This window comes from Canis lupus, chromosome 9 (assembly GCF_003254725.2).
Source record: "Canis lupus dingo isolate Sandy chromosome 9, ASM325472v2, whole genome shotgun sequence".
Lineage (NCBI taxonomy): Eukaryota > Metazoa > Chordata > Mammalia > Carnivora > Canidae > Canis > Canis lupus.
In genome coordinates this window covers 45,510,443-45,524,407 of record NC_064251.1, presented here as the reverse complement: position 1 = coordinate 45,524,407, position 13,965 = coordinate 45,510,443, and the positions used below count along the sequence as shown (strand labels likewise).

At 43.0% G+C, this 13,965-nt stretch overlaps 1 protein-coding gene across 1 annotated transcript in view; it reads left to right on the top strand.

The window, feature by feature from the left end:
- Window positions 1–11,781: 11,781 nt before the first annotated feature.
- Window positions 11,782–13,965, top strand: part of BLMH (bleomycin hydrolase) — a 48,206-nt gene continuing 46,022 nt past the window's right edge. Inside the window, exons 1-2 of the mRNA XM_025476231.3 lie at window positions 11,782–11,993; window positions 12,328–12,525. Coding sequence (XP_025332016.3) covers window positions 11,981–11,993; window positions 12,328–12,525 — 211 coding nt within the window. The 5' untranslated portion in view covers window positions 11,782–11,980. The remainder of the gene's footprint in view (window positions 11,994–12,327; window positions 12,526–13,965) is intronic.

Here is a 13,965-nt window from a genome sequence, read left to right as displayed (position 1 = left end):
TGAGCCACCCAGGTGCACCTAAAGTACTTGAATTTCAAAATGCTTTCATTTACACTTTATCTTTCAAGCTTATATTCTTAGTCTCTGGAATCAGGCTACCTGGGTATAAATCCTAACTCTACCACTTCACTAGCTATGTGATGCTGTATAAATTACCTATCCTTTCAGATCATCTAATCTTTACCATGACCCTGAGTTAGGATGTAGCTTCTATAACTATCCGCATTTTGTAAATGAGGAAATAAAGGAACAAAGATTTGTACATGTAAGACTGGCATAATAAGCACTCACTCAATTTTGGCTATTATAACTAGTATCTTACTTTTCAGAAAAGGAAATAGACACTCAGTTTAAATGATTCTTTATGCCTATAAATAGTAGTTGAGACTAAAATCAGATTTAATGGGCTTCAAACCTTTACTCCATGCTGCGTTTCTTATTTAACATTAAAAATTGGCTTTTCAGGGCATCTGAGTGGCTCAGTCAGCTAAGCTTCTGCTTTCAGCTCAGGTTGTGATTCCCAGGTCCTGGGATTGATCTCCACATTGGGCTCCCTGCTTACAGGGAGCCTGCTTCTCTCTTTCCTCCCTGTTCATGTTTATGATCACTCTTTCTCTCTTTCAAATAAATAGATTCTTTAAAAAAATCAGAGCTGCCTGTTTGGCTCAGTGGTTGGAAAATATATGTGTATATATATATATATATATATATATATATATATATATATATATATTCTACAACTTCTTTAACCATTTATCAGTTGATGGACATTTATGCTCTTTCCATAATTTGGCTATTGTTGATGATGCTGCTGATAAACATCAGGGTGCATGTGTCCCTTCAAATCAGTATCTTTGTATTCTTTGGGTAAATACCTAGTGCAATTGCTGGGTCATAGTGTAGTTCTATCTTTAACTTTTTGAGGAACCTCCACACCGTTTTCCAGAGTGGCTGCATCACTTTGCATTCATACCAACAGTGTAAAAGGGTACCCTTTTCAGTTTGCATCCTCATCAACACCTGTTTTTTCCCCCTGTATTGTTAATTTTAGCCAGGGACGAGGAGGTAATCTCATTGTAGTTTTGATTTGGATTTCCCTGATGATGAGTGATGTTGAGTATCTTTTCATGTGTCAGTTAGCCAGCTGTATGTCTTCTTCCAGTGATATTTAATTATGTTCTCTCAGATCTAATTTCTTCTTTTTCATCTCTATCATGTTCTCTTCCATTATGCCTATTTTTTCCTTTCATCTTCATTTTAATCTTTTAGTAATTCGACAAAATTTAGGTTTTGGTGATCATTTTATAAAGATAATTGGCATGAGGAGAAGCATTTTTCAGAGCAGCTTAATCAGGACCTCCTGTGGCTAGATTATCTGAGAGCATTGTATCAGTGCTCTGCTTTGTTGTTTACAGGCATCTTCCTTTCTTCCCAGCAAAGGGAAAGAAAATGGAGGCAGTGTTCCTGCATTTTCAGAATAAGGTCTCAACCTCTCAGTGGGCACAGTTGACCCTCCATGTTTGACTCCTGCCTTTACTCTTAGCTTGAGCTATGTTCAGTGTTCTCAGTTCCCAAACAGCAACTTTTAGCCTTAAGATCTTTGAATAAATCTTACTTCCACCTAGAATGCCTTTCCTCAATCATCACTTAAGGAACTCCTAATTGTCCCAAACTCAGATGATCTGTCATCTCTTCCACGAAGCTCCTAGTCTAACTTAGATATTCCTTTTCTATGCTCTACATTACATGGTGCAAACCTCTACCAGAGCATAATGGTTAGGATCAGGCTTAGAGTTGGTTTGGGCTAGGGTGATTTGCCTCCAAAATATATCCCATATATATCTACTTCTTTTTCTTCTCCATGGCTGCCTTCTAGATCTATGTCACCATTCACCTTTTGCCTGAACAAATTCTTGTCATCTAACAGGTTTCCTGCTTACATTCCTGTCTCTCTTCAATCTATCACTTACACTACAGATAATCTTTTTTTAAAGATTTTATTTATTTATTTATTTGAGAGATCGAGCATGAGGAAGAGGCAGAAGGAGAGGAACAAGCAGACTCCCTGCTGAGAGGGAAGCCTGATGCAGGGCTCAATCCCAAGACCCGAGCCAAAGTCAGATGCTTAACCAACAAGCTACCCAGGTGCCCCTAGAGTAATCTTTTTAAGAAGAAACCTTTCATATATACAAAATATAGATAATGTATAAAATTAGGTATAATGAATAAAGTGAACAGCTACCAATTTAAGAAATAAAATATTGCCTATACCTTTGAAGCAGACTGTGTCTCTTTCCCAAAGGTAAACACTATCTTGAATATGGTGCTTAATTTTCTCTTGTTCTTTAATTGTTCTTAAGATTTTATTTTAAGTAATCTCTACACCCAACAAACTCACAACCTTCAGATCAAGAATCCCATGCTCTGCGGACTGAGCCAGCTGGATGCCCCTTCCTTTGTTTTTGTTTTTATTTTTGTTTTTATTTTTTTTTAAAGATTTTATTTATTTATTCATGAGAGATACAGAGAGAGAGAGAGAGAGAGGCAGAGACACATACAGGCAGAGGGAGAAGCAGGCTCCATGCAGGGAGCCTGATGTGGGACTCGATCCCTGGACTCCAGGATCACGCCCCAAGCTGAAAGCAGAAGCACCTAACTGCTGAGCCACCCAGATGACCCTGTTTTTATTTTTTATTATTATTTTTTAAAAGATCTTATTTATTTATTCATGAGAGACAGAGAGAGAGAGGAGGAGAGAGAAGCAGGCCCCCTGCAAGGAGCCTGATGGGGAATTCGATCCCGGATCCTGGGATCATGCCCTGAGCCGAAAGCAGACACTCAACTGCTGAGCCACCCAGGTATCCCTTGTTTTTATTTTTTAATTCCTTTGCCATGTAGGCATCTCTAAACAATACATTATTTAAATTTGCTTGTTTTTGAATCTTGAGATTTGCATGCCATTTGCTTTGCAATTTGCTTTTTGCACTCAACATTGTTTCTGAAATTCATCCATGTTGATTTTCACTCTGTGCAGTGTTCAATTGTATGAATGTCACAATTCATGCAAATTACTGTTGATGAACTATTGGAATTCTTCCAGGTGCTATGCAATCACCAACAATGCTCAGATAAATGGTTTTGACTGTGACTTCCGGTGCACGTATACAAGAATTTCTCCAGGGCAGGGTTGTCCAATACAACTTACTGTGATGATGAAAATGTTCCATATCTATACCATATAATATGATTGTATGTGTAGTTACTGAGCACTGGAAGGTGACTACTATGACTGAGAAAGTAGAGTTTTTAGTTTCATTTAATTGAAATTAATTTAAAACATTTTAAACAGCCACAGGTGGCTGGTGGCTACCATAGTGGATGGAGTATCTTTAGAATATTACACCCAAGAATAAAATTGCTGAGTTATAGAGTGTGTGCGACTCCAATTTTATAAATATTGACAGATGTTTTCCAAAGTGGTAATATTTATGCTTTCACAAGCTGTATGTAAGAATTATCAACAGTATTTTATAACACCCCACCTTTAAAATTTTTACCTGTCCACATATTAAGTGGCATCTTATCATAATTTTATTTTGAATTACTATCATGACTGTTTATTTGCTAGTTATAATTTTTTTTTTTTTTGGTGAAATGCCTGTTTTGTCTTTTTCTCTTTCTTTCTTTTTTTTTTAGAGGGAAAGAGAGACGGTGGGAGGAGGGGCAGAGGGAGAGGGAGAGAGAATCTTAAGCAGACTCCATGCCTAGCACAGAGCCTGACGCAGGGCTCAATCTCATGACCCTGAGATCATGACCTGGGCCAAAATCAATGACTGAGTCTATTTTCCTATTAAGTTGTTTGTCTTTTTCCTATTTATAGTTGGGAATTCTTCATGTATATTTTAATGTTTTTTTAATTAAATGTGTTACATATACATTCAGTGTATCCTTAAAAACATAAACCAGGACATGTGCTTCGCTCCTTTCCATTGCACTTAGAATAAAATCTAAACATCTTACTGATGTAGTAAGCATTGAGGTTGATGCCCCACAGCCATCCCACCCATCCTGCACTCCAAAGAAGCCACGTAGTTTAGGGAATTGACTATTGCACTAGGGATAGGCCAGATGGATGTAGGGGTAATCCCATTCCCTTAATCAATGGTCAGTTCAGGAAAAGGCACATGACCTCATTGTAGACAGTACAATCCAGGGTGAAATTTCTTGGAAGCTCCTGAGAAAGATGGTCTGAACTCTTAGAAGGAAGTAAGAAAAAGCCAGGTTTTTATCCATTAGACTTGAAGAAGTAAGCACAAGGGGAACAAGGCCAGGAACAGTGCCAATACTGAGGATGGCAGATCCCAGTGCCAGAAAGAAGTTGGGTTCATTTTTTCATTTTTTCTTTCTTTCTTTCTTTCTTTCTTTCTTTCTTTCTTTCTTTCTTTCTTTCTTCCTCCCTCCCTCCCTCCCTCCCACCCTCCCCTCTTTCTTTCTTTCTTTCTTTCTTTCTTTCTTTCTTTCTTTCTTTCTTTCTTTCTTTCTTTCTTTAAATTTTTATTTATTTATTCATGAGAGACAGAGAGAGAGAGGCAGAGGCATAGGTAGAAGGAGAAGCAGGCTTCATGCAGGGAGCCTGATGTGGGACTCACTCCTAGGACCCTGGGATCATGAGAGGAGCTGAAGGTAGATGCTCAAACACTGAGCCACCCAGGTGCCCCAGCACCTGGGTTCTTTCTGACTTTGTTGGCCACTGCTTATTTCTCTAATGAGGCCCTTGCCTTCATTTTCCTCGTTTCTTGCTACTTTTTCCCAGAGATCCTCACATGGTCAGATCTTTATTGCCATTCAGTCTCAGCCCAAATGGTCACTTCCTCAGAGGGGCTTTTTATGCTACCACTACCTCTAACCAGTCACTATCACATCATGCTGTTTTACTCTCTTTATATCAGTATTGAAATTATCTGCATCTGTATATGACGTTTCCCCCACTGGAATGTAAGCACCATGAGGGCAGGAACCTTGTCTGTCTGGTTTTCCTGCATATTTCTCTATCTAACTACAGTGCCTGACACATAGTCAGTACTCACTGAATATTTTTTTTATTAATCAAAAAATAATGATCAATTTTGTTTTTTAATTTTCTCTACTAGATTGAAGCTTTTTAAAATTTTTTTTTATTTATTTATGATAGTCACACAGAGAGAGAGAGAGAGAGGCAGAGGGAGAAGCAGGCTCCATGCACCGGGAGCCCGACGTGGGATTCGATCCCAGGTCTCCAGGATCGCGCCCTGGGCCAAAGGCAGGCGCTAAACCACTGCACCACCCAGGGATCCCTAGATTGAAGCTTCTTGAGGTCAGGGACCAATATCTTATTTATTTTTGTGTTTCAAGTGCCTAGTTCAGTAGCTGCCAAATAGTAGATAGTTCAATAAGCTGTTGAATAAATGAGAGAAAGGAAGAACAAGAGGGAAAGAGAGAAAGAGAGGAAGAGACAAAGAGAAAGAAAGAAAGAAAGAAAGAAAGAAAGAAAGAAAGAAAGAAAGAAAGAAAGAAAGAAAAGAAAAGAAAAGAAAAGAAAGGGAAGGAAGGAAGGAAGGAAGGAAGGAAGGAAGGAAGGAAGGAAGGAAGGAAGGAAATAAGGAGAAATATAATACTAACCTATTGCTTTTATGGGCAATATTACTTGAAGATAATTTTCTCCCAGTCTTCTTGCTACCTTTGGGGGAATTTTGTAGATACAGTAATATTCTCGCGAATAAAAGATGCATGACCTTCATAGTGCTTCACAATCTGACTATAAATGATCTTTTCAACCTTATTTCTTACTACCTATATGTCTTCTTTTCCTCGTCATTTACTCTTGCCACACCAAATTCTAGTGCAGTTGAATTTTATTTTTTAAGATTTAAAAAAAAATTATTTATTCATGACAGACACAGAGACAGAGAGAGGCAGAGACACAGGCAGAGGGAGAAGCAGGCTCCATGCCGGGAGCCTGATGTGGGACTCGATCCCGGTTCTCCAGGATCACGCCCTGGGCTGAAGGCAGTGCTAAACCGCTGGACCACCAAGGCTGCCCCGCAGTTGAGTTTTTTTTGTTTTGTTTTGTTTTGTTTTGTTTGCAGTTGAATTTTATACAAGGGATACATTCCTGAAACTTTACACAAAGTTAAAAACATCCATAATTCAAGACTATTTAGCAGTAGTATTCAGCAAGACTGTTTCATGATAAATGTAAATTTATTGAAGGGAAGATACTATTTTACTAGCTAAAATGGCTCCTCCATGTGGCAACAGAATAAGTAGTTTCTTTTTTTTCTTCCTTCCTTCATTTCTTTCTTTTCTTCCTTTCTTTTTCTTTCTTTCTTTTTTCTTTCCTTCCACAGAAGTACTTTCTGATTTACTGAGCTACCACTAGCTTTGAAAGTATGCCATTTCTGACAAATGTTAAACATCGTGAAGGCTTCATGTTGCTGCAAATTTTGTGCATGCAGCAAGGTATTACTGATAGTTTATAATGAACTATTTCAGATGTGTATAAATAACATACTCACAAAACTTGACCAGACTTTCTTACTTCTCCTGAATCACATTCAAGCCCATTTGTGCCTCTTTGCCTTTGCATATGCTGTTTCCTCTGCCTGGAATGCTCTGTGAATGGGTAGCATCCAGAACAGGGAGTGCGTGGCAGAAATGTCATATCCAGAGGAAGGAATAATATTACTGATAAAACAATGTCATTCTAGAATATGGAGAATGTTTAAAAAAAAACCATGGACATGATTTACAACCGATGCCAAATATGTCAAACACTTAAAATCTGAATCTGGAGGAAGGGTAACAGGGTTGGATTAAGCCTACATGGAGTTTAGAAATGGCAGAGACTGTAGAAGACCTGAAGTTGCCAATTATCTGTACTCAGATGAGTGCATCTGGAGAAAAAGTGTAGTGAAGGGACATGGGCTCCTTTGGGCCCCAAGAGTCCCAAGATCCAGTATCTGAAAGCCTTATCTGAGTCAGCTCCTGCTAACTTTACTCATCTCAGGGAGGCAGGAATTTGCAGGTTAAGGGTAGGGATGGGTATAGAAGGAGAGAAGTAGAGCAGCCCAGGTGGCTCAGCGGTTTAGCGCTGCCTTCAGCCCAGGGTGTGATCCTGGAGTCTCAGGATCGAGTCCCACATGGGGCTCCCAGCATGGAGCCTGCTTCTCCCTCTGCCTGTGTTTCTGCCTCTCTCTCTGTGTGTGTGTCTCACATGAATGAATAAATAAAATCTTAAAAAAAAAAAAAAAAAGAAGGAGAGAAGTAGTCCTTCCAAACTCTGCCTAGGTCACCTGAAATAAGGGGATGAAAACCCCAAATATAAATAAATGTAATAAATGTAAATGAGTGAAACAAGCTTGATATAAAAAAAATGTTAAGGAGGCAAGCCTCCTTAACTTGTGTTTTTTTTTTTTTTTTCACTTTTGATAGAGAAATGACTATTGTGGGGAAATATTTTCAAAAGAAGCCAGTAGCCCAGATTTGTATATAAAACTTCCCAATTCTAAATACTGGCTCAAAAATTTTAAAACACCATGTAGGCCAAATGATACATCTAGGAGCTGAATTTGGGCCAGCAGAACAGCAGTATGTGACCTCTGAAGTTTACTGTCAGGTCTGGTGAACTATCAGAAGGCTTTCTGATCAAAGCAAATCTCAGCGTTAACTAGGGCAACACTTAAATTCAGAATACTTACATTAGATACTAATCCAGACTTCCATCCAACATAAAAATCTGTTCTTTTCCATCACAGTGGAAGCAAATGACCAATAGATGTCAATACTGGTGGACAGCACAGGAGGGAGCCAGGATGTAGAATTTGCTTGGAGACTGGTCCTGTTTGCTTTAACTGGGTGGAACCCAAGGAAGCAGCAGGTGCTAGGCACATCTGCAATGGCAGGTGGCATCATTTCACAGGAGTTATAAAGGCTTCCATTTCTAATATTGTGGACTTCATCCTAGAATTGTTTCAGTTGTTTTGTTCTATGAGGTGTCACTGGCCCTAACAACATCTCTTCTGGATGGAGTTAGAGGGGTAGGTCCTAAGAATTCTATTCTTGGGGAAATATCTTTCTGGGTGGGTCATTTGGGAGTGAACCCACTGAGAAACCAGTTTTATTCTGCCCTTCTTCTCTGTGCTCACATGGGGGCTGAATACTTGGGTGTGAGTTGCTGGGTGGAAAGCTGGTACTAAGGGTGCCACCCTGACAATGAGGGTAGAGCAGGAGATCTGGCAAAGTGATGATAGGAATCTCTGGGCATGGGGTGGGGAAATGTAATCATTGCCATGAAAAGGGTGGCAGTAGCTGTAAAACTGGCCCCTCCACCTTCTCCAGTGATTCCATCTCTCCTTTTTTTCTGGGCTCTTGTTCTAGTGATTATACACTTCTGGCATCCATCATCTGTACTGGTCCCTGCCTTTCATCCTCCTCATAAACATAAGATTTCCTTTTCTCCCCAAAGAGCTTCCCAGTTAGTTCTTCCGCCTCAGTTTACTGCAGTGTGGCTTCTGCCCTCCGCTAAAGCCCTCCTCTCTAAGCTCACCTCTGATCTGGTGGTGAGCCAACTGCTCTGAACCTTTCCATCCCCTTCACTATCTTCTCCTTGCTTTCCTGGATTCCAAGACATACCACTCTATATCCTCTCTTACCTCTCTGTCTGCTTTTTCTGTCCTTCCCTGCTGGTTCCTCTGTCTTCACCCATTCCTTAAATGTTGCTATTTCTAGAATTAGTGGTATCCTCATATGGCTTCCTTGTAATAAACAGTAAAAGATGCACCATATGCTGAGTACAGTCCTGGGCCAGGGTGCATGGCTTGGCAAGCAGAGCTTGGACTGAGCTTCAGGCTCTATTCACCCCACTCAGCCTGGCATCCTTGTTCCTCAAACACCCTATAAAACTGCATGCAGGGACACCTGGGTGGCTCAGTGGTTGAGCATATGCGTTAGGCTCAGGTCATGATCCTGGGGTCCTGGGAGAGAGTCCTGCATCAGGCTCCCCGCAGGAAGTCTGCTTCTCCCTCTGCTTATGTCTCTGCCTCTCTCTGTGTCTCCCATGAATAAATAAATAACATTTTTCAAAAATAAAATAAGATAAAACTGCATGCTGTCAATGAGGGTACTATCCTCACTCCTCATTCCCTTTTTGCTTTATTCTCTTTCACTCTGCAACCTTGTTGACTTTCATGGTTCCAAGAAGTGCATGTCTTACTTAATCTTTAGACATCTTTTCATTTGCTTCCTCTAATTCTGTTCTTGGGGATCCTGTGGGTGCCCCAAACTTGCCAAGGCCCAAACTGAATTCATGACCTGCTCACTCACATACTTCTAAATATGTATTTTTCTATATTCCCTCTGGGTTAGACACCACCATCCAGCTTCTCATTCAACTGTAGACTTCCAGGTTATCTGTATCTCTTTCCTTTCCTCAGTTCAAGGATCGTCTCTCAAAGGCACTACTGGAACATTCTCCTAACTACTTTCTCTATCTCCAGAATCCGTCCCCTCTAAGTCATCTTCCTCATTGCTTGTTGGCTTTCTTTCTTTATCCATTGCTCCTTTGTTTAAAAATCAATTCTCCTAATTAATCATAGAATAAACTACAGATGCTTGGGCATGGCATATAAAACCCTTCATATCCTGACCAAACTTACCTTTCCAGTTCTATACCTTGCCCCTGAGCTCAACATCTTCCTTTCTCTTAACCACATCAGACTATGATGCACAGTTTCTTCAACATGATTTTGCCATGTGTTTTAATGCTCTGTGCCTTTGCTGTTGCCTTGTATGCCCTTCCTCTGTTTTTTGGTGTTGTTTTTTTCCTTGTAAAATCCCATCCACTCTAAGATTATGCTCACTTATCATCCCCTTTTTCAGGCACTTCTGGCCCTAATTAATGGCTCTCTCCTCATTGGTTCTACAGTACTACTGGTATACTAGTATAGATTGTCTAAAGGTTATTTTGCATCTTCCCCACTGCATTGTGAATTTCTTAAGGGTAAGCTTAAGCTTTGTTGATCTCCATATCATCAGCAGCTTGCTCTGTGCCTGGTACATGAAAGATATTGAATAAAATTTTGTCACTTGAATTGGGCAGGATGCTTGGACATCATTTTGTGAAAGAGCCAAGACTTTTTTCAACATAGTTTCAGCCTGTTCCTTTTCTTCAGACATCAGAAGAATCTCAAAATAGGACAGTTGATGGGCTCTTTTGGAGATAGTTATGTCATATCCCCAAACTTTAGGTAGGTCTCTGTGGGGACATAGAAATTGTGTTTTCTCAAATAACTTGTATCTGAGTGTGGATTTTTCCAGATAATAGGGTTCCTTAGAATCAGCGATGATTTTCAAACTAGGATCTAGATTCTGGGTTCCACAGTAGGTTTCTCACTGTTCTGAGTAGCAGAAAGGATTTTCAATAAGGCAGATATATTTGTTATTTGCCTTATCATCTGTGGGCGTCATCCCAAAATCTCATTAAAGGTTGAGATTTCAGGGGTACCTGGGTGGCACAGTTGGTTGAGCCCCAGAGTCTTGGTTTTAGCTCAGCTCATGATCTCAATCCTGGGATCAGCCCCACACATCAACTTGAGATTTTCTCTCTCCTTCTCCCTCTACCCTTCATACTCATGCTGTCTCTCTTTCTCGAATAAATAAATAAATAAGTAAATAAATAAATAAATAAATAAATAAATAAATAAAATCTTTAAAAAAAAGTTTGAGGGGCACCTGGCAGGCTTAGTGGGTTAAGTGTTTGCCATGGCTCAGGCCATGATCTCAGGGTCCTGTGATGTGTGTAGCCTGGCAGCGCCCTGCTCAGCAGGAAGCTTGCTTCTCCCTCTCCTTCTGGCCCTGCTCCTGAGCTCTCTCTTTCTCTCTCTCTCTGTCTCGCTCACTTTCTCAAATTAAAAAAAAAAAAAATCGTAAAAAGAAAACAAGGTTGAGATTTCAGAGCACACACACACACACACAAAAAAACAACAACAACACATAAAGGGCTTGAAAATCTCAAAACCTTCGAAAACTGCTGAGTTCTCTTGAAAGCCTGCAGAAAGGACAGGGGCGCCCATCTGCAGGCTCTGTGGAGGGCCTGGCAATACAATGTTGATGCATCCTACTGACCTCCGGCTTCCCCTTTAGTTAAGCCCACAGAACATGCTGGGCTAAGCAGGAAACACTCACTGACTCCATGAAGCCCAAAATGGGCAGTTTTCTTGAAACGAGCAGATGCATATTTGTAGAACCGTGGTAGTAGCTTCTGAGTGGGTGGGAAAGAGCTTGGTTCCAATTTTCCCTCAAACACAAGAACTTGGTTCTGACTCGAATCCAAGCAACAAGTTGCCATCGAAAATGCAGCGAATGGTCAGCGAAGGATGCCCTATAGGAAGAGCCTCTGGGCACATTCCGTGCACGTGGGTGCGTGTGCGCGCGCGGCGAGCCCACGCACCCCAAGCCCCGCGTTAATTCTGCAGCCCCTCGGCTCCGCCCTCGTGCCTCGAGCTGCCTTCAGGCTCTGGAAAGGCTTCCTGGGTGCATTCCCCAAAGCCAGGGTGTTCGGGCTCCGGGCCGGCGCGGCGCGGCGCGGCTCGGCCTCCCCGTGGGCCAGGGTGCCGGCGTCGCGCGGGGCAGCTGCCGGCCACGCGGAGGTGGGCAGGGGCGCAGGCGGCACGCAGCGATCGTGAGCCCGCCCGCTCGGCCCTCCCCCGGGCGGGGCCAGCCCATTCGGCGCTGACTCAGCAACGCGAGGGGGAGTTTTGTCCCTCCGCGGACCCCGTTTCCCCGGGCCTCAGCCCTCCGCCGCCACCGAGCCGGTTCGCTCCTTCCGGCGCTCCGGCTGCGAGTGGCAGGTCCCGCAGCTGAGGCCGCGAGCCCCCGCGTAATTCCGGTGCTCCCCCCCGAGAACCCCGAAACTACCGTCCCCCAGCCGGGCGCCGTGGCCACCATGAACAACGCCGGTGAGGCGCCGCTCTTCCCCGCCGGGGCCCTCCCGGGTCCTCCCTCGGGGGCGGGGGCGGGGGCGCCGGAGGCCGGCGGCGGGGACAGCCGGGCCTGGGACCCGGGACCCGGGACCCGGGACCCGGGGGCGCGGGCGGGAACGCAGCGTTCTGGGCGGGCTGCAGCGCTCTTGGAGGGGGCCGGCCCTGCGGCGAGGGCGCCGGTGAAGGGCTTCGCCGCCGCCAGGGTCCCCTCCGGAGGGTCTTCCGAAGTTAGAGCAGGGCTCCGGGAGCCCCGGGTCAGCCCTCTTCAGCCCCCTTTTGGTGTCGCAAATCCCGTGTGGTCTTCCAACAGGACTGAACCCGGAGAAGGTGGCTGCTCTGATTCAGAAACTGAACTCGGACCCTCAGTTCGTACTTGCCCAGAATGTGGGGACCACCCACGACTTGCTGGACATCTGCCTGAAGAGGGCCACGGTGCAGGGTGCCCAGCATGTGTTCCAGCACGCTGTGACTCAGGAAGGCAAGCCGGTCACCAACCAGAAGAGCTCAGGTGAGGTCTCACGGCTCCTTGCACACTTTTCTTGGACCTTATTAACAGCGCCCCGTTTCGAGGTCTTGATGGTCTTGAGCAGAAGTTTGTTTGAAAGAACTTGTAGCGAATTTCAGAAAACAGACACAAGGAAAGGCAGCTCCAAGGACAGTACCTTGTGACTTATTTTGGCCCCCCGTGGCTTGGTGGCGTATTTGCTTCGAACACCGAAGTGACAAGTCCATGGTCATTTGTTTGAATGTAATTGAGGATATTCCGCCCTGAAGTCATGTGATTGTAGCCTGGAGTCTTGGAGAGATGTGTTCTTGGTACAAAACGGACCATCCAAATACGTTCATGCTCTAGAAAACTCCCCAAAGTGTTCTCGCCCTGAAGGCCATACACAAATGTCTGCAATGGAAAAAACTCAATGTAATTGTATCAAAATATCAAATGTGTGGGGTTTTAAAAAAAGATTTTATTTATTTATTTATTTGAGAGAGAGAGAGAGGCAGAGACACAGGCAGAGGGAGAAGCAGGCTCCTCACCAGGAGCCCGACGTGGGACTGGATCCCAGGACCCCCAGGATCACGCCCTGAGCCAAAGGCAGACGCTCAACCACTGAGCCACCCAGGGATCCCCCAAATGTTGTTTTTAAGGCTTTTTGGTTGCAGTTTGAGCAGATGTGCTATTGGGCTCACTAGACCAATTTGTAATGCAGAAAAACACTCAGTTCTCATGCTTTACCTGTTAAGAGTTCTTATTTTGTTGTCTAGCACCACTGTCAGAAAAACAGCTACAGTAAAAGATTGGTTATCCAGGAATCTAAATAAGGAGGACATTCTTGTAACAAAATCATACTAAAATAACTTTTTAAATTGTATCCATTTAAAAACTACTCTCAGTCTTTTTTTTTTTTTTTTTGAAAGAGAGAGTGAGCAGGAACACAAGCTGGGGGAGGCAGAGAGAGAAGCAGACTCCCCACTGAGCAGGGAGCCAGATGTGGGGGTCAATCCCAGAACCCTGAGATCATGACCTGAGCCAAAGGCAGATGTTTAACCGACTGAGCCACCTAGACACCCCACTCCCAGTCTGTTTTGACAGAAAGCAGATCGGTGCTTGCTGAGGACCAGTCAGAACTCAAAGTGTACATTTAATATGGGTATATTTCATTGTATGTAAATTATACCTCAGTAAAATTGATTTTTAAATGTTAAGGGGAAAAAAGCCATGACCTTGCCATAGTTACTGTTGTGCCATAGTAAGAAGTGCTTGATGGTGTGGACTGTCAGGCTACAAATGATCCAGTTAGTAATGTCACACTGGTCTTACATAGTTCAGATTGCAGTGATCTCTTAGGGAAAAGCCTGGAAATGTGCCTCTAGAATAGATCACTTCTTATATATTCTGTAGTATCACTTTTATTTACAAGAGATTCAAGTAGCACATAAGCTATGTAGT